A 19,585-nucleotide genomic window follows, 5' to 3' on the forward strand; every position below is an offset into this window, starting at 1 on the left:
TGCCTTTGGGAAGATGTTCTTAGAGCAGCTCAAACACAGTTGTCTTAGAAAATGAATCTTTTAAGAATGATGTTGTTAAGCATTTGGACTTGCTGATGGAAACATATTATTCACTGACTCTTCAGAATGAGCCCTTGGCTCTTAAGAATACATTTTATGTAGCTTTCATACTAGCAACCTCTCATCAGTTTTAACAGAACTGTAATTTGTGAACACTGGAATCAAAGGAGAGACCGAACCAGTCGGGCTGAAATTGGTAACCACACTAACTCCACAATGTGGTGAGAAAGCAATTTGACCTTCGAACGAGTTAGGCAGATTGAGACGATCGAAAACTAACTATAATAGGTGTGAAAGCAATTGACCTTTAAACGTTGAAGTAACACTTGTTCACAGAATTCTTCAAATGGACTTTAGTGCCAGTCAGCGTCTTTTTTTCGTCTCCGTCTGGTCAGTTCAAACCAACAAAGATCAGACGGTCAGCTCGCAACAGCTGCACTTGGTATGACGTTCCACCCAAGAGCAGTGCAACTACTATTTAAACTTTTTTTTAACTTCTTTCACTTCTTCAAGACTTCATTTTTGGCCCTAGCACATCATTTTATGTGGCCCGTGAAAGCAAGTCACCTAGCTGTGTGATTCTTGCTAAGCTCTGTACCAAAAATTCAAAATGTTACGTGTAGCCAATAACAATGTTGAGATATTGCAAGCAGTTTATAGTTTTTTTGTGTGTAAAAAATGAGTCAATCATACATAACATTTTATGGTTTCCCAGTCGTAATAGCCCTCTGAGGGAAATTGCAACTACAATGACAAAGAAGATAAGAAAAAATAATCTTCACCATGTAGTATTATTATTATTATTATTATTATTATTATTATTATTATTATTATTATTATTATTATTATTATTATTATTATTATTATTATTATTATTATTATTATTATTATTATTATTATTATTATTATTATTATTATTATTACTGCCCAGCAACAAGTGGCTGTTCAAATGTGAAAGAATTTAAACTGTAATTCTATTGTTCCATTTTATAATTAGACGCGAATGATTTACGTTGTATGCGCTGCTTTTTGGTGAGCATGCTTGCCTAGTCAAATATGCAATAAAAGTGTGTGTGTGTGTGTGTGTGTGTTTACCAGTGAGAAAGAAAAATATGTACGTATACTTGGATTGGCTACAAGCGCTCTCCCGCCCCCTCTCTCTCTCTCTCCTCCCTTTCTCACTCTCACATCTCTCATCATGGTTTGGTCGTGGTCATGCTCTCTGTCACTTTCCGTCCAGCGCAACCGGCATTCGACAGGCTGCTGCAGAAAGAGAGGCAGATGCATAAAGGATCTATCCTTTCTGTCCAGAAGGGACATTTTTCATGAAGCTGAGGCGGAGACATACAGTTTGCTGAAAGTTGTAGCGCTCAAGCTTGGATAGTTCGGGGTGCCTCAATGACCAAAGCTGCTATGAAGAGCGGGAGGACCAAAAGATGGTAATGTAACAGTTTACTGCTGTTAGTTGCGATCTTGTGAGCTCATAGGTCTTCATAGACCTTGGAATGATCTTCAACTTTCATGTTTTGAAAGTGTCACTTCTTTGCTGGGATTCATCCTTTACTTTGACTCTTACTTATCAGCCCCAGACGGACAATTTAATTTTACAATCAACCTGTTCATAGTACAACAGTTTTATTTAATAATCGATTGTTTTCTGTAAACTCAGGGGGGGAAATCATCCAGTGTAAAATATACTACATTTACGATATATTTTATTCATTTTAAAAATTCTGCAATGACAAATAAGTGGGGGAAACATTGCATCGCGGGTGCATCGTTCTGATTGCTTCTTTAACACTGTGACACAACCGTGCAAGGAAATCAACCACTGATGTAATGTAGAATTGTTAAACATAATACACACAAAGAGCATTCTACTTTTTCTCCAGAATTGACAAGGATATGCATCAACACTTAAGTTGGTTATTCATTTTCGTAACAAAACCAAACATTGTTGCCCAGGCCTCCATGGTAATGCTGATTTTGTTTTTTTATTATTCATACAGGTTTTACTAACTCTCTTATGACATTTACTGTATATTTATGCACCATTCATCAGATGGTAATGTCAGTAACGCTGTTAGCCAACACTCTACACATTTCATTTTGACAGTATAGTAGTTGAGTGAAATGGGGGAAATCTTTGCTCAGTTAAATGCCAAGTCAAGGATAGAGAAGCTCAGTGTGAAGACAGTATTAAATAAACCCCAAAAAAGATTATTTGATGATGAATGATTTACATTTTTGTGTAATTTTACTCTATTGTTGTGGCCAATCACTCCAGAGATCCACTTATTGAGATACAAGTTATTTTTTCATATTTTATGACCACAATATGTTTGTCAGTCACATAATGTAAAGATCTGCCTGAACAATGCGATGCAGATAATATAAGTCACATACACATCAATCAAACATTTCTGCCTATGCACACATAATAAGAATCTTGTCTTAGAGGAGGCATATGTAGATAAAGTCGTGAAAACGCCCGTCATTTTGTGCAACAGCATTGTCTTCCTCCATGTAGCCCAGCCAAGTCTTTTATTTATAACGTCTTGACAAGCGGCCATTTGTGTTGCAACATGCATGAGTGTCGCGCGCTGTCTTTTGTCTCAAGGTGACTTCACCTTGCTGAGCATTAGGAGCTTCAACATACTGACAAAATAGTGACTAGCTGTCACGGGTTGACCCCCACCTCCCAAAAAAAACACAAAAATAATTCAAGTGATGGCTCTTCACTCCAGAAACTTTGAAGTTGAGGCACTGGTTGTAAATAAAGCTACCTCTCTATTTTTGTCCATACAGTCAGTGTACAACCATTAAAAATGTGAAGGTGCTCCCTGACTGTGTGTTTTTCCTCCGTGTTGTTCCTTCCACCTTATGGCTGCAGGGAGGGTGTGGCCAACTCACACAGAAGGCTGATTTGTTTGCCACTGCCTCACTGGAATGATGTTATGCCGGGAAGTGAATTTTAAAATACCCGCCCAGCACTTCTGTAGCTTTGACTTGGCGGGACCTTGCGTGTGAGTGTGGGCATTTATCCACACCCCGCCGTCCTTGCCGCCATCCTCGGCTATCCCGACTATTCCCGCTTTGGGAGCGACCTCAGTGTTTGGGAATTAACTGACCGGTGCTGTGCTGACCAGGTCACACAAAGCATCATTTTTCTCTCTTCAGAAAGACGTTCTTTGTGATTTTTGCTGCAGTCTGACTGCATGCTTATTGGTGGTGCAAGGGCTAGTCCAAGAATAAAGATTCATACTTTTGTTTGAGGCATCATGATTAGTCTTTGCTCGCACTAAGCTCCCACTTAGCTATCACATTGGACATAGAATTTTGTCGACTCATTTTCAACACTCAACCACAGAGGATGCTTAACATTTTACTCACAATTATGTTATTTGTTATTTTCAGTCACCCATTCTTTTTTGGTGCCAGTTTAAATACAACAGGGCTTTCTCTTCAAATTGCACTGCGGTGGAGACGGTGCGTGTTGTGCTAAACGCTCACCACAAAATTTGGTGGTGTCATTTGCCATGTCGAAGGTAATTACAACTGTCCGGAGCAGTGCTTTTCAAACTTTACTGAGCTAAGGCAAACAAAAACTCAGGGCACAGCAGCATACAAAAATATCCAAAATGATTACGATTCAGAGAAGAGATTCATTATGTTTTTCGACCTTGAACTAACGTTCTAGACATTTGAAAACTTCCTTGTCACTTCTAATCTGTTTACCGCTCAATTGAATTTTCCTCTGACATTGTTGAGGTCCTCCGTCACTTGTGGTGCTTTCCCTAGTGTTGCGAGAGCTCTTATTGAAAAAGGATCGCTCAAGTGTACCGTTTGAGACCGAAAAGATTCACTTACTGCTCCGCTCATTGTTTTGGTCAAAGTTAAAGCTGATGTTTGCAAATGTTTTATTTTCATTAAACACAGAAGCTAATCAGTCGACTTTCACCAAGGACTACAGAAATAAACTAATTATTGCTATTGAGAAGCGGATACTAGATGATTTAGACAATTTTAAGTTTAACAATAGCTGAATTAGTTGAGGATTGAAATAGTTGTCGATTCGTTTGATAATCGATACGCCCAACGAGACGTAGCTCGGGCTGCCAAATTCCGAAACACGTAAACTAGATTTGTACTGGCAAAAATTTGAAGAAGTGCCAGTCTTTACACTGAGCACACGTTGGCGTGAAACTGCGGCCCTTTAACTTTAGTTGATTGTGATCATGTACATGTCGTGCTTGGATTCCCTTGTGGACATTTTCTCTCTAAGATAACCCATTTCAACTTTGCATTCATTAGATATAACTTTATTTTTGTTCTCTGGGGTGAAAATATGGTTTTACATGATTAATTGTAGTATGGAAGCAGCAATCTTTGAGTCAACCCTGTTTTTAATGGTTGCTTTGTCAAGTTAGCCTTTTTTTTCCCCAAGCCAAGAACATTATCAGAGCTAACTCCTTTAATATCCTGGCTGTGTGCTTTGGTTGGTTGGTCCCGGTGAAAGATGAACTATCGCCCCAGTCTGTGTTAAAGAGCGCTCTCGAGTAGGTTTTCATCCATGAGCCCTCTGTACATTGCTGCATTCTCCAATCCTGACTAGTCTCCCAGTTCCTAGCACTGAAAACCATCCCCACAACGTGATCTCACCACCACCACCACGCATACTTTGCTGTTGGCATGGCGCTAACCGGTGACAAACGGTGTCTGGTTTCTTCCAAACATGACGTTTGACGTTTCATTGCAAAGTGTGCAAAGTCAATCTACATGTAGAATTCTCCAAATTTGAGATGGGAGTACCAAATTTCATACTTCCTAGCGTTCAATAAATACAGCATCACATGTTCTGTTCTCGGAAAACTCTGTTCTTTACACATGATTCTAAATGTGAAATGTTCTTATTCAGATTCATTTTCAGTCATTCCAGTCATTTGTAGGAAGTGTCAAGGGATAATTGCTTTGCAGTTGTCGACAGGGACCGCCATAAAATTCCAAACGCGCAAAGACTATTTCTGTTTCTTAATGATAGCAGGCACAGGTATTTAAACCATCCTCATTTCCCACAGTGGGTCGGTCATCTTATCTTCAGTAATTCGAGTGTGGTCATTCATTTCAGGGGCTGAGTGAGTGCTAGCTGCAAGCAAGCGACTCTATATACTTGTTGAGCCATGTGAACTTGCAGGAATCGGAAAGCTGTCGCCTGCTTTCGGGCTGAACCACTTCAATAGAAGTTGATACGAGTAGAAGCCGAATAAAAAATAAATACAACAGACTTGGGCTTCACAAACATTTGGCACAGAGCTCTAAAGAGGGAGTCACTATTACCCTTTACTGGCAATATAGATAGTAACCCTGCATTTTTGCACCCATGGATTCGCAAATTCACATTTTTAATTGTTTTCCTTTTTTTTAGTTTAGCCTTTTGACAGAGACTCGGCAATTGATTTTTAAAATAAAACAAAGACAAATGAATCATCTGATATTTCATCTTAAATACATTATTGTAAATAGAATTTTTGTTTCTTCCGACTTTATTTGGCCCCGTATAATATTTTTGTTCTGTTGTTAAAACCAAACAAAGTCTACTGCATGGTAGCCATTGTTGTTGTCATTGGTCATTTCTGCTCCAAGTGCAATCCTACTCCCTGTCATCATGATGACCATGATGTTTTATCCCAGAGGGGCGTGGCAGGACTGAGTCACAGGGCTCTGTAGACAGGCTGATACGGTTTGTGGACAGTATTCTCAGATGATAATGCAAGGTAATGAGATGGTGAGCCAAGAAATAAACATGCAATGGCAGATGCAGAATAAACAGCAAAATTGCACACAATCTACTGGGCGGCTTATTACATGGTGCGGACCGATTACAAGGGTAACAAGCTTTATCCAGTCTTTTATCTGAAATAACATGAAAGCCAAATCTAATGGCTATAACATTCACGCCATGTGTCAACACTTGCATGTCATCATCACCTCCTCATCAAGCCTTGACATACTACATTTATATCCATTAACCCTGAGGTCATTTGTGCACTAAATAAGGTTGGGCCTAAATGTGTCTAAGGGGTCAAAGGAAAGGTGAGACACTAAAGAGTGGCTTATGGCAGCCTGGAGAGCAGTGACCCTGTTTCTGGAATTTTTTGTCTACATTTTTGACAACGAGCACCAAATGTTGGAGCTTGCCAAGCTCAACAGGTGACAGAATGTGACTGGCCCCAGGCACTCATGCTCATTTTTTATGGAACTTTACAAGTTGTAATTCATTGGGGTTTTGTCATGTCAATCTGGTTTTACTAACTGATTCTACTATCCAGTTATCACTGCCGCCAGCCATGCTTTTCATGAGTGTACCCATGTTGACTCCACTCTTGGAAACAATGACCAGCCTTCAAAAACCTAAACACGCTTCAACATTGTATTTGTAATAGCCTTAAAATTGACCATATTGTAAAACATGCAAGACACTATATGACATAATGCAGAAAATAGATTTGTCTAATTAAATTATATAACATTGAAGTAGACAAACAACATTTACATACTCGAAAAAAAAGTTCACAATGCAGTGTGCCCCACTGCATATTTTGGCAGGCTATAAATATTTTCAGACCGATCAAATATTTTTTTTTTTTTCTATCTCTTCTCCATCTAGAACCTGTTGTTGGCGCTGTAGTCCTCCTCAAAGCGACAGCTTTCTGTGAAGAAATCATCTGGCGTTGTCGTCTGCAGCCTCCTGGAAGAAGAAGTTTAAAAAGTCGAGGAGACCCCGATCGTCATACAATCGCATTTACGTTATACAACTGAGCAGGATGATATCCTGTTACTATGGCAACCGTCAGCTGAGTTTAACTTAGTGGGTCGACCACCAAGTCCTAAGAGTAGCATGGCCTCTCCTCCTCGTTCATATGCCACACCTCGTGCTAATTTACCTGACAATTCGTCATCTAACAGTTCCTTTGCTACTAAACATTATCGTGTAACTCAACAGACCTCATTCTTACCATCTTATTCCCCCCACCCTTCCCTCTCGCTAGAGACCAGAATATGTCCGGCCAAGCATGGCATTGCGGTGTCTCTCTGCCTCGTGGATACTAGCAGCGCTTCCTCATCCAGGCTTGCCAGGGACAAAGATACAGAGACAGAGCCAAAGCCTATTGGCTGGGTGTCCCCTGACACATGGGATAGCCGCTTTAATGGCACGGAACTAAAGACAACAACCATGGATGTTGGCAGGCCTCTAGCATTGTGCAAAGTTGACGATAAGGCGGAGGTTCGAAATACAAAGCAAGTAAGTCCCTTTTCAGGCCAGATAGCCACTGAGGAAGACTATATTGATATTTTTCAGGCAACAATGCTTTTTGGATGCACTACACAGAAACAGAAATCGGAGGTGCAAATGCAACCTAAATCACAAACGGAGTCATGTATGCAAATCCAAATTCAGCCAAAGTCACATAAAGAACTCGTGCATTTATCGACGAAAACACAAGCACACTACACATTACAAGATGCAAACATGGCAGCTGAACCTTCATCTGCTCAGTGTGAGAGTGCTGTTCAGGTCTCAGAGAAACCCTGTACCCCATGCATGGCTAAGGGACAAGGGAAAATATCTTCCGAAACGCAGGAGTTGAGATGTCATCATCGGAAGTCCTATAGGGCCGCACTGCAAAATCCTGTTGCTCTTCAGCATGAAGAAGCCAGAGCTAGCATGTTAGGTGTTGTGCAAGAGGATGGGGAAACCTCGCGTTGTGATGCCAGAAAGACACTAAAGGAGACTGTTAAAGGTCTGTCTCATTGTAACCATGACCAAAACATTTGCAAAGAAGAGTCAGGAGAGAGAAACACTGCTCCATTTTGGAGACACGGAGATACAAACCATGTTCTCTGGATGCCTGACCACCCAGGACAGGATGACAGAAGGCCAGAATTTCTAACTTGCAGGACCGCTTTGCCTTTTCGGGAACATTATGAGAAGTGCTTCATCAGTTTACAAAATGGAAGTAGATCAAGCAATGAAGAAGCTTTGGAGAGCGCCAACGACCCTTCAAAGGCATCTGTGATGTCCACCAAAGAGCACAGCTTATCAAATACCTGTTCCCAACATTGTGAAGACCCCCTAGCTACAGCCACCACCACTGGGCTGAGTCCAACTGTGTCTACTCCTGTTTCACCACGGAAGAACAAACGGGAATCAGATGGAAGATGTTCTTCCCTCTCCACTGCAGTGGTAGACACCTCAGAGAAGTGCCAGTTGGTCCTCGTCGACGGTCCGAACATCAGGAGGGGCCAAAATGAAGACACCTGTGCAGATGTCCCTCAGCTTCACGTGGTCAAATGTAAAAAAAGCACAGCCTTTCGATTAATTTCACCCAAGATCAGCAAAGTGAGGATGGCCATTCCAGGTAGACCACTCACCAACTTCATATTAACCACAGTAGGCTCTACCGTCCATTAAAAATGGCTCCATCCTTTTACAGATGGGGCAAGTAAATCCACCACAAGTAAAGATGCAGAAAGCTCTTCACCCGGTTCTTCAATTCCAGCAACAGAAATTCGGAGGAATCCTCAGCCGTCCTCCGCTCATCCCAGACCCGACCACCTTCCTCTGGGATCTCCAGACCCCAGAGCTCACCCTCTCTATCAAGGAGTAGCAACACTCACAGGCAGGTTCTAAGAGTCCTCCAATCATCTGACCTTCCACGAAACATGTTGATGCTGAAACATAGAGATAATATCGAAAGACGGGATGCACTCCTAACTTTTGCATGCTTGAGCCCTGCAGGAGGCAGAGATAGAGCGGGTAGGGCGATCGCCGAGCTTTACGGAGACCACCAAGGATGGAGCTCTCATGTTACCAGCCAAGAGATCTTGGAGATGTTGCTCTACTTTCACTCAATCATCAGGTGAGACCTAACAGTGCACCTGTGGAAAATCACTAAATTAGACAAAATTAAATTCTGATTCATCTAGAAATATTTGGATATTTGTGCGTGTCCTTTTCGGCCTCATTCCAGTATGGCTAAGTGAAAGTATAAGTTCACAATAATAAAGAGGTAAAGGGCTGGGAGTGTACAATGTGATGTCATTTTTGTGTGTGTGTCTTAAGGAGAGAAATCCGAGAAGTTGGAATGATCCTAATTTTTGATGCCAGGAAATCACATCCTCTTCCACAGCTGTACAAGGCCTTGATGACATTGCAGGCAAGAAATGCACAAACATCTGAAGTGCAAACCTGACCTCTGAAGTTTGATCAAGACCAAATTACATGTTTCTTACTAGGGAGGAGTGCGTCTTTTTTTTCTGAGAGCAAATCAGGGGCAAGATTCTGGTTACCTCAAAGCACTTCCTTTTTTTCAAATCATACTTTCTGCATCCTCGTGGTATTTTTGACATGGTGTGGGACAGTCACAAAAAGTTGAGGACTCTTACTTGAGCACAATTTCTGTCTTCTCTACCCACCTTTGCATATGGTGGATGAATACAGAATTGGTCACAGAAATGCAGTTCTCTTTCAGATTTTTAAATGTAATCTGCAGTGTTCTGTTTTAGAGTATTTTACTAAGCGATTAAATCATTTACATAAAAAAATATATATATATTGTATTCAGGAGCAGTGTCCTCAGGCAGTGAACACTTTGGTGCTTCTAGTGGATAAAGAAAGCGGCGCCCGACCAGAGAGATGCCCCACCATGCAGGTTAGTCCGTCTGATTGTCCTCTTGCTAATTCATGATGTGATTAGTCATGATTTTACTTTTGTTGAATCACGCAGACTGAGGTGGTGACATCAATGAAAGCCTTGATGAAGATGGTGGAGGAGAGCCAACGGACTTTCCGTCTGGATGGAACACTGTCCTACAATCACTGTGACTGGGTGGAGCTTCACCAGGTGAGTCGGCATGTTCACCCATCTCCAGGGGCAGGCATTAGGCGTCTAGTGCCCGTAGCCAAACATGATTTCTGAGCCTCATTCTCTTAAAGATCCTGTTGAAGGTGGTCTGGAGAACCCTTGTGTCCTGAATCATGTGACGCAATGACCACTTCCTTGTCTTTTCTAGAAACTGTTTCCATTCGCGTTGGATCTTCATGACGCATCCAGTCTATTGCTGAGGGCAATCAGTGATTTAAAAGTGCCTCGGAGAACCAATTCTGTCCAGGTACTGTATTGGCTGAGTTTTACTGCAGTCAAATGATGACACACATCTCAACGTCTTGCATTAAATGTTCTCAGCATGTAAGTGCGTTATTAAATCATGCTCTCTCGTGATGTGGTCTCACCGTGCAAGTGTACTTGTTTGTCCAGACTGTGCAGCAGTGTATGAAGGACCAGAGGACTCTGATGCGTGATGTACTGGAGGACAAGCAATTGGTCAACCTACAGAGGGAGGGCGGGGCCATCTTGGTGCGGCTGAGGAAGGAAAGCGATCACAGATATCCTCACTGTGAGGCTCTCAGGTGGGCACAAAATGTATTTTGTATATTTTCTATTCTGCCTATTTTTTTTAGTCTCAGTTTTTTGATTAAACTAGACTGGTTTGGTCCTACATGCAGTGATGCGGTGGACTCACTCACCAGCCTGTACAACCACGTAGAGGAGCAGCTCCACATCCTTGTACGGAGCTCTAACATGTCTCTGGAACATTTAAAGTACCTGCTGCAAGTCAGAGAGATGGAAGGACACTTCACACAAGTATGTCCCGCCATATTTACGATGCCGGGCTTGACAGATCATTGATCGGTCATTTTAATGATGTCTTTCTCTTTCTATAGTTGCAACAGTGGTTTTACGTCGAGGGTGAGCGCCATCTCCGGGAGGCCGAATCGGTGGAGGACTGTGGAGACCAACTGGAGCAGATCCTCAACAGCTTCACTGCTTTTCTTATAGAGGCTAATGTGAGTCTTGTCTGCTGTCTGTGACTGTTATGCATGGTAATTTTTTTTTTTTTTTGGTCACACACACACGTTCACACCATCATATGTGGGAATTGAACTCACGGTGCCGGCACACAAGACAGGCAAGTGCACCCCTACACCATCAACGACGCCCTTAAGCATGGTAATCACAGCACTTAATGAAATGTGATATCCGCTTGAGCTTTCCTAGTACCACTGTTTGAGGTACGCCATGATAATATGTAAACCTCCCCGTCTCCTCCAAGGATCGTCGACACCATGCCATGTCATTAGCACAAGAGGCTGAGCACCTCCAGCAGGCTGGAATGTCATACCCAGAGACACAGGCGTTCAGCAGCCAGGTCTGCGCGTTCAAATCGGACCTGGACCACTTCCTGTGTAGAGCGGAGGCATGTGGACGGGAACTGCAGATCATGGTCAAACTGTGTGATTTTTGTGAGCAGGTAAGTGTGCTTTATATCATTGTGCAATCAGTATGTCAAAATTAGGGAAAAGGGAAAAGGAAAGTTTTTTTTTCTTTCTTTTTATCGATGTACTTTGATTTATTCAGCATAGCAATGAAAGTTACTTCATTCTTTTACAGGCTACATCTCTGGCTGTTGAATGCATTGACTATCTGAACCAAAATGCCACCACAACCCTTACAACCCAATCCTGTCGTCTAAGGACAGCACCTATCAATCAAACCTATCAAAACAAAGACACGGGACCATGCAGCAGCCAGTGTGACGTCCACACAAGCGTATTAGCGTCAGATGACGACAGCTCTGTCCTCCAACTCTTCCGGAACAACTTCCTTCAGTTCAGCATAGAACATTTTCAGGAAGTGAGGGCCCAGGCCAGTGCACTGAGGGGCTCCAGGGGAATGAGGGTCTGGAACGCAGCCTGGCTACGGTGCCAGGAGGCCCAGCAGTTGCTTCAGGAGAGAATGCAGCATATGGCTGACAAGGTCCTCAAGAGTCAGCCACATTGCAGTAGGTGTTGCGGCCATCATTATGTGGATGTGGCCAGCACTCAGACAGCACCACCTGGTAGTCTGGTGGTACAGTCAACAGCAGAGTGGGAGAACATTGTGACGGGATCAATGGATTTAGTCAAACGAAGACCAATCCTGGACAAGAGCAACACAACTGAAGCAGAATGTAAAATTCCCGTCAAAGCCCGAGATACAAGTGATAATGACGACAACCATGGATCAAAGCTCACACCAAAATCATCTCACAGGTACGCAATTCGAGGAAATTGAGGAAACAATGCTGTAACCGTTTAATGACAGAAACATGAACAGCACAGCGAACTGGTGGTTATCACATCTACTTTAAAGTTCAGAGGCTTAGGGTTTGCATCTCAGTCTTGCTGGAGACGTTGGCATTCCTTTTACTCCCTAAATAGGTCAACGAGGAAAGCGGAACGAGAGACGAAGAGGAACAGGGCAAGAGGTGACCGTGATGCCGCCGCTCTCTCACAGTCTCACGCTGTGGGCTGCCAGTGGTTCCCGTGGGCACGAGGCCTGCGAGCCAAGTCCCAAGATTCATCCCCGACAGCGGTAGAGGTGTCCGAGTCTTCCACACCTCTAAAGGAGCAGATTAGACCGTCGCCGACCTCCTGCTCCCACCACGGTCAGCCATCTTGTCGGATCCTCCAAGAGGCTCAGAAGTTTCAGCTCTCTCGCCACGGAAGCTTCCGCTCGGAGGGCTCCTGCAATCACGGGGCTGCAGAAGACAGCGGGGCTTATCTCAGCAAGCACTCCAGCCTGCCCACTGGCAAGGGTGAAGGAACGTTCTGTTTGGAAAGGCCACAAGAGAGCGCCAACAACGCTCTGTAAGTGGATGAAGTATGTTGCTGTGGCGTTCGAAGATGGATTTGAATAACATGGCGTTTTGTTTTCTAATCTTCAAGCTTACATTGAAGTTTTACAGGTATTGTTTTCTTTTCTTTTCTTCGTCACCTCTTTGATATACCAATAGGATGGTCAGCATCAAGGTTCATTCATAAAGATGGAAGAGGTATTTTATGTTAGGCTGCAACCTTGTAATTAAAGTAAAGTAGAAAATATATGATTGTGCTCTAATTGCTTGTGTGTTGACGTTCAATCCTATGAATGCAGCTATAGTTTGCAATAGAGGTTCAACAGCCTAAAATGTCTACTAAGATGGCATTAAATGTTCTCAGGAGGTTGCAGCATGTCCTGGAGGAGCTGCTGTTCACAGAGCGAGAGTACGTCCGCTCTTTGAGCTACATCCTGACTCATTACGTACCCCTGCTGGACAGACTCGACATTCCCCAGGACCTCAGGGGCAAGCGTGCCATCATCTTTGGGAATCTGCAGAAGCTTCATGATTTCCACAACCACTACTTCCTGCCAGAGCTGGAGGCCTGCCACAGGAATCCTGCTATGGTGGCTCGTTGTTTTCTCAAAAATGTACGGGAGTATAAAGGACTTGTATTATTAGCTGGGATAGCTGGATTGATAATATTTCCTCAACAGGCCGAAATTGTGTAATTTAAGCATTTAATAATCACCGTCACTTGCTCTGTTTATTTGACACTCTAGCTTAATTCATGTTCTTTATATAACACAGCTAGAGTAGTTGAGACCGAATGTACAGCACCTCTGCATGTTGCAGCGAAGTAATGCACTTATGATGATCAGAATACGTCTGTAATTTGTTTTTTTAAAGCACGCATAATATCCGTATCTTGATCAATTTGTTTCTCTCCACAGAGTGACAGTTTTGGCCTTTATGCACTCTACAGTAAGAACAAACCTCAGTCCGACTCCTTGATACTGCATCATCGCCACGACATCTTCAAGGTCATTTTATGTTTTCGGTTTTGTTTGGTAAATGATCAGGTTCCTTCATTTGGGGGTTAGAACACATGACAAGAAACCCACCAAAAGAAATCCATTTTGTTTTGTAAATGATCTGGTTCCTTTATTTGGAGGGTTAGAACACATGACAAGAAACCCACAAAAAATACACACACAGCAGCATGAGAAACCAAATCATCTGATTAGTCATCAGTGATTGTATAGCTCATGTGACCACAACCCAGGACCTTTTTCAAAACAAAAGAATATTTCATTTTGAAGTCCTACGTACGTATCCACAAATGTATACAGTTTGTTGTGACATCGATAAACTGACATCTTTTTTTTGGGGGGGTGTCATTTAGCCTTTATTGACTCTGTTATGGTTGTTACAGTTCTGCCACAGTCCCTCCACGCTCAAGTCTTCATCTTTCTTCACAGAGAAAGCAGCAGGAGCTTGGGGACAAAATGGATCTGTCTTCTTATCTGCTGAGGCCCATCCAGAGGATCAGCAAGTACAGCCTCCTGCTGCAGGACATGCTGGGTCTGACAGCCCCCTACTGGCCACGTGACGTTACCAACGCTGCGGTTGTCCACGACCCTGAGCTGAGCAGCAAAGAGGGGGAGCGGGCTGACATCAGGGCTGCCGCTGACCTGGTTCGTTTTCAGATGCGTCACGGCAACGATCTACTCACCATGGATGCTATCCAGGACTGCGACGTAAGACTGTTGTCTAAAATGGAGATCGGAAATTGGCCCTAAAGTCTATATAAAAGCAGGTTTTAGTGCTCTTGCATGCTCTCAACACAATATTTTTTGATAGACTGCTTTAAACACACCCTAAGCATATTTAAACATGCTAATTTGCAAAAGCATAAACTGCCATACCACTTACTTACTTGGTTGGATTAGCTTTTCTTCTCTTCTTTTCTGACAGGTTAACTTAAAAGAGCAAGGTCAGCTCATTCGACAGGATGAGTTCGCCGTTTTCTTTCGGAAGAAGAAATGCCAACGCCGCATCTTCCTCTTTGAGCATCTCATTCTCTTCAGCAAGACCAAGAAGACTGAAATCGGAAATGAAGTTTATGTCTACAAACAGTCCTTTAAGGTTTGGACCACTTAGTTCCTTCTTGTTCTCACAACTTGACTGTGAAGATTTTGTCTCATTGCATTGGACAAATACACGAAGCAGAGATCATGTCTGAATGCGCGTCCCTTTGTATTCTTTCTTTGGCCCAGACCAGCGACATCGGGATGACCCATGACACCGGCGTTAGTGGCCTGAGCTTTGAAATCTGGTTCCGCAGGAGGAGGAGCGAGGACACTTACATTTTGAAGGCCAATAGCGTCGAGCTGAAAAAAGTCTGGACCGCTGACCTGGAGAAGATTCTCTGGGATCAGGCAACTCACGGTAGAGGTATCAACTGAATCATGACAACATGAAATATCTGCATTGAAGTATGCTCACTACTGTTGACTGTATTGTATATTGCAGAACAAAGGCTCCAGGAGCGAGTGTTGATGGGACTAGGCCACAAAACATTCCTGGACATTCAACCCAGCGAGGCTGCCATCTGTGACCGAGACGTCAGCGCCATCCTGCCTGGCAGAGGTAAGAGTCAGGAACATTCTGCACCTAGGACATTTTATGTGGTCAGGACCGGGCAGTGTAAGTTATTGTCTTGGCTCCCCATGATGTTGGTCCTTCCACAAATTTAGTATCTGAAAAGCTCTATGGAAGGAACGATGGCGGTATTTGGGACTAAAATGAAAGCCTCACAAAAATAACTTCAAAAACAAAAACTTATCGGACATGGCAGTAGTTGTTGAGACGAAGGCTAGCAACCCTGATTTAACAAAACATTTGTAAATTTGAACTCAATATTTTTGGTGACCAACTCAATATCAATGTGTCAAACTCACTGTAGGTCTGAGATCACTTACAGTACATCCTAATTTGTCATCAAATGGGCCGAACCAGTAAATTCGTAGATACTATAATTATTGTAGATATCAAGAAGTTGTTGTTTAACAGTAAAACACAAGTCAACAGAACACACTGTTGTAGTCACTGAGCTCCTTCTTGAGTGATTGATGGCAACTATGCCTGTGTGTTGTCAGTCCCTGTGGCATGTTGTTCACACAGGGCTCTAGAATACGCTCGCCCCAACTCCATCGGCTCCACCTCCACCACCCTCAGCCGATCGTCTTCGTCGTCGGGCCGCGGCTCGCTCTCCCCTGCCGGTTGTCTCGGACACCCTGCTGCTGCTGGCCCTGCCCCCGACGGCGTTCTGGACAATGAGGTCAACGCACGTCACGGTCTTCTTCATCGGGACTGTGAACGCTGGACAACGAACCATCGTCCGCTGAGTATGTTTGTAGAGCAGCGGCAGTTAGCAAAATAACACTGATCAATATTTTTTTTTCCGAAACATTTCTAGATGAATTTCCTACATTGACACCAAATCTGTCCATGTGTTTTGTATAGCACCAGGCTTTCATAATGATGATGATAATAATAATAATCTGAATAATAATAATAATAATATGAATAATAATAATTTTATTTAAAAAAAATTATGTGTTTCATTTTCAAGATGAGCTTATGACTTGTTTTATCTTTAACTACTTGGTGGACACAGCAGATTCATCTGAGGAGAGCACCAACGTGTTCTTCAGTGACTCGGAGCACAGTTGTCTGTCGGCCCTCGGTGGGGAGGTTGTGGACTCCTCATCATCATTGGGCTCCCACAGTCCCCAGGGCCGCACATCACTGCGTCAGATGAAAAGCTCACCAGCACTCAATAGGAAGAATGCGACCAATGAAGCCAAGCTTCCACTCATGGATAATTCTCAGGTACATGGAGAGGGTGGATTGTAAACAGCGATAAAGTGACAAAAGTGCAATAATAAAACTGAAAACTTCCTGAATTTTTGTTTTTGTTCAAAATAAATTGAAGTTCAAAGTTATACAGGTTAGGGGTGGCCGTGGGTCAGTAGTAGAGCAGTCGACCAGTACCCGAAGGGTACGCTGGTCTATTCTCGCTCTGCCCGAGTCATGCGTCGTTGCATCCATGGGCCTGTTAGATTTTCAGCAAATTGGAGTGTAAATTGAACAAGCTGAGAAAGTTTTGAATTTAAAACCCTTCTTTGAAACCCAACCCTAATTTGAAACACTACCACTTACTCTAGTTTGAAACTCTACTTCAAAACCCTAACGCTAGTTTGAAAGTCTACATCAAAACCCTAACCCTGGTTTGAAACACTACCAACAGTTTGAAACGCTACTTCAAAACCCTAACCCTAGTTTGAAACACTAACAAAAGTTTGAAACCATACTTCAAAACCCTAACCCTTGTTTGAAACCCTGCACAACACTAAGCCTAGTTTGAAACGTTCCTTCAAAACCCTAACCCTAGTTTGAAACCCTAACCCTGCTTTGAAACCCTAACCCTAGTTTGAAACCCTACATCAAAACCCTAACCCTAGTTTGAAGATCAAATTTGAAACCCTAACCCTAGTTAAGTGTACCATATATATATATATATATATATTTCACATGGAAAAAAAACGCTTTATCAGTCACGCATGCCATTTAGTTCCAGATAATGACAATAATGGTATCAGAGACTCGTATACGTCGATACATTGAAATAAGGCCAATATTGTCCTGTTACCCATACCTGCTTTTGATACTCACCTCCCTACTAAATTCTGGTGTGTTTTTGCCAGAGGTGTCAAATGTGGGCAAAGCATAATGTTTGATTATCATTTTGAGGACTTGATTTGCAAAATCTGTCCCTGCCTTGCATTCCAGGGAGATGTTCCAATAGGAAAATCAACAGAAGTTTAACCTGGATTCCAAGGACAAGGTAAGCCTATTGTTGTAATTGTGGCTAAAAAATGGGATGTTAACACTATAAGTGATATTTGGGTTCAGTAATATAGTAATTGTATTTTTAAAAAGTCCATATTATTGTGTGCAAAAGAAATCGTAGTGTTTAATGCCCCACTGAATATTTAAAGAAAACACACGAGTGAGGTCTTTTGTGAGGGATAAAAAAAATCATACTACTTGAAGAAGGGAAAAAGTTTCTTTTGTTTATCTATGGTTAGGTTATTATTTGTTAATTTATTCATTCTTGGAACCTTTCTTGAATTGTGTTTATACTATGATAGAATGCTGCGTAATAATGCTTACAATGTTTAGAGTAAAGTTAGGACATTTTTTCTGACAGTCCTTCTCATTCAGAGTTGATGCCATTGCGCTTGTCCTGCCATTTGTAGTCATGCGGTGTGAGCACAGTATTAGTTCTGTTTCTTCTCCTTTTTAGTGGCCGAAATTGTGTCATCATTCTTCTTACCGATGTGTGGTCCTCACCGCCCATCAGGTGTCTTTTTATCCACCTCCTAGGATTATCACTTTGTTCCCTTCGATGCAACTGTTGGATTTTGGACTTTGTGTGGCTGTCCATCTGGTGTCATTTTATCTACCTGCTAGGATTAATAATTTTTCACTTTTTGTTTCGATGCAATTGTTTGAGTTTGGACTGTGGACCTTGAAATGTTCTTATTAGAAATCGATTTGTATGGATGCTAACACTTCTTGGACTTGAAAAGCAGTGGCTTAATTGAGCCTTTTTGTGCTACGTGATGACGACGTATGAATAAACATTTCTAAAACGAGAACCACCTATACCAGCATATTTTATTTTGTGTCCTATCAAAATCTGTCCATGCAGGAGTCTTATTGAACTCATGTTCAATCATGTCGCGTTAAACATACGGGACCAGAGTCAAATGCATTTATTTTCTAATCATTATTTGTTTTAATTACAAGGACATGACTCCAAAGAGAGGCTAGGAAGCTAAAACCAAAAAATTACAATTCCGTCTCTTAATGGACATGCAAACATATTCGTATTTACAGGTGTCGTGATTGATGTGTTGATTTTGCTTTGCTTTCCCGTCCACTGTTGTTTTCAAAATATTTGGCACTGTATATATTATCTGGTCGAACACACATTGTTGATACTGTCTGTGAAAGTGCGAACGTTTTATCATATTTCATTTCTCAAGGTGTTTTCACAAGTGTGTTTGTTGTTGTTTTTTATATCATGTCCAGTCAGGTGTATTTTTAATGTTGTTTTGGTACCAATAAAGCTGCCAGTGTGCTGTTCGCATAACGTGACATTTCTGAGGTGTAATTTGTCTAGCATACATTTATGATGACTACAAATAAATGTCACGTCATCACGTTGTACAAATAGTGAAATAAAGTGTTACCTGGCATTTGAAACCTAAGGCTCCACAAACCTATGGAGATGTTTTTTCTAAAATACGTAAAAGCAACAGTACATGCTGCTGAGTAACCTGATTCATACATTTTTAAGCTGTATGCCTTGTTATCGGTTGCTGTGATGATACTCACAAGCATACATTCTTTATCTTCTGAAGTCAAACTAATAGTACTGTGACTTTCTGAGGAGTAACTTTTGCCTCATTCCATGTGAACACCAGAAAAATAATCAATCCATCCAATTTCACCACCGCTTATCCAGTTGACGGTCACAGGGTTTCTGACATCAGGCCAAAGGCACATTACACCCTGAAATGGTCGCCAGCAAGTCGTAGAGAGATATAGAGACAACGCATCGCATCTATACATGCGCAATTGTAGATTATTAACTGGTAGAAAGCAATGTCTCTACAAAAGCGAAAGAGGCGATTCAAGTGATCCAAGCCTCTGTGGCCTTCCAACTAAAAACAGAACTATGAGCTGA

At 42.2% G+C, this 19,585-nt stretch overlaps 1 protein-coding gene across 3 annotated transcripts; it reads left to right on the forward strand.

Annotated features, from left to right (window-relative positions):
• Positions 1-1,258: 1,258 nt before the first annotated feature.
• On the forward strand, positions 1,259-18,988 carry LOC133150365 (uncharacterized). 3 transcript variants are annotated; one of them, XM_061272847.1, is made up of 24 exons: positions 1,259-1,499; positions 6,728-8,480; positions 8,556-8,741; positions 8,861-8,981; positions 9,185-9,278; positions 9,687-9,773; positions 9,849-9,965; positions 10,135-10,233; positions 10,380-10,531; positions 10,628-10,766; positions 10,847-10,969; positions 11,236-11,433; positions 11,574-12,214; positions 12,383-12,811; positions 13,163-13,412; positions 13,716-13,805; positions 14,244-14,522; positions 14,740-14,910; positions 15,042-15,219; positions 15,298-15,414; positions 15,924-16,172; positions 16,445-16,659; positions 17,620-17,674; positions 18,137-18,988. In XM_061272847.1, the coding sequence occupies exons 2-23, from the start codon at positions 6,959-6,961 to the stop codon at positions 17,653-17,655; spliced, it is 5,493 nt and encodes a 1,830-aa protein (XP_061128831.1). In that variant the 5' UTR covers positions 1,259-1,499; positions 6,728-6,958; the 3' UTR covers positions 17,656-17,674; positions 18,137-18,988. The 3 variants fall into 3 exon arrangements, with proteins under 3 accessions (XP_061128831.1, XP_061128832.1, XP_061128833.1); XM_061272848.1 differs by having other exon boundaries at positions 16,448-16,659; XM_061272849.1 differs by lacking the exons at positions 16,445-16,659; positions 17,620-17,674; positions 18,137-18,988 and having other exon boundaries at positions 15,949-16,092.
• The last annotated feature ends 597 nt before the right edge of the window (positions 18,989-19,585 follow it).

The sequence above is a fragment of the Syngnathus typhle genome, linkage group LG2, assembly GCF_033458585.1.
Source record: "Syngnathus typhle isolate RoL2023-S1 ecotype Sweden linkage group LG2, RoL_Styp_1.0, whole genome shotgun sequence".
NCBI classification, from domain to species: Eukaryota; Metazoa; Chordata; class Actinopteri; order Syngnathiformes; family Syngnathidae; genus Syngnathus; species Syngnathus typhle.

Bases quoted from the DNA above. Each gene is read 5' to 3' on its own strand.
- LOC133150365 (XM_061272847.1), top strand. From the start codon at position 6,959: ATGGCCTCTCCTCCTCGTTCATATGCCACACCTCGTGCTAATTTACCT. The intron at 11,434-11,573 runs GTAAGTGTGCTT...ATTCTTTTACAG, and splicing joins TGTGTGATTTTTGTGAGCAG to GCTACATCTCTGGCTGTTGA. The intron at 14,523-14,739 runs GTAAGACTGTTG...CTTTTCTGACAG, and splicing joins ATGCTATCCAGGACTGCGAC to GTTAACTTAAAAGAGCAAGG.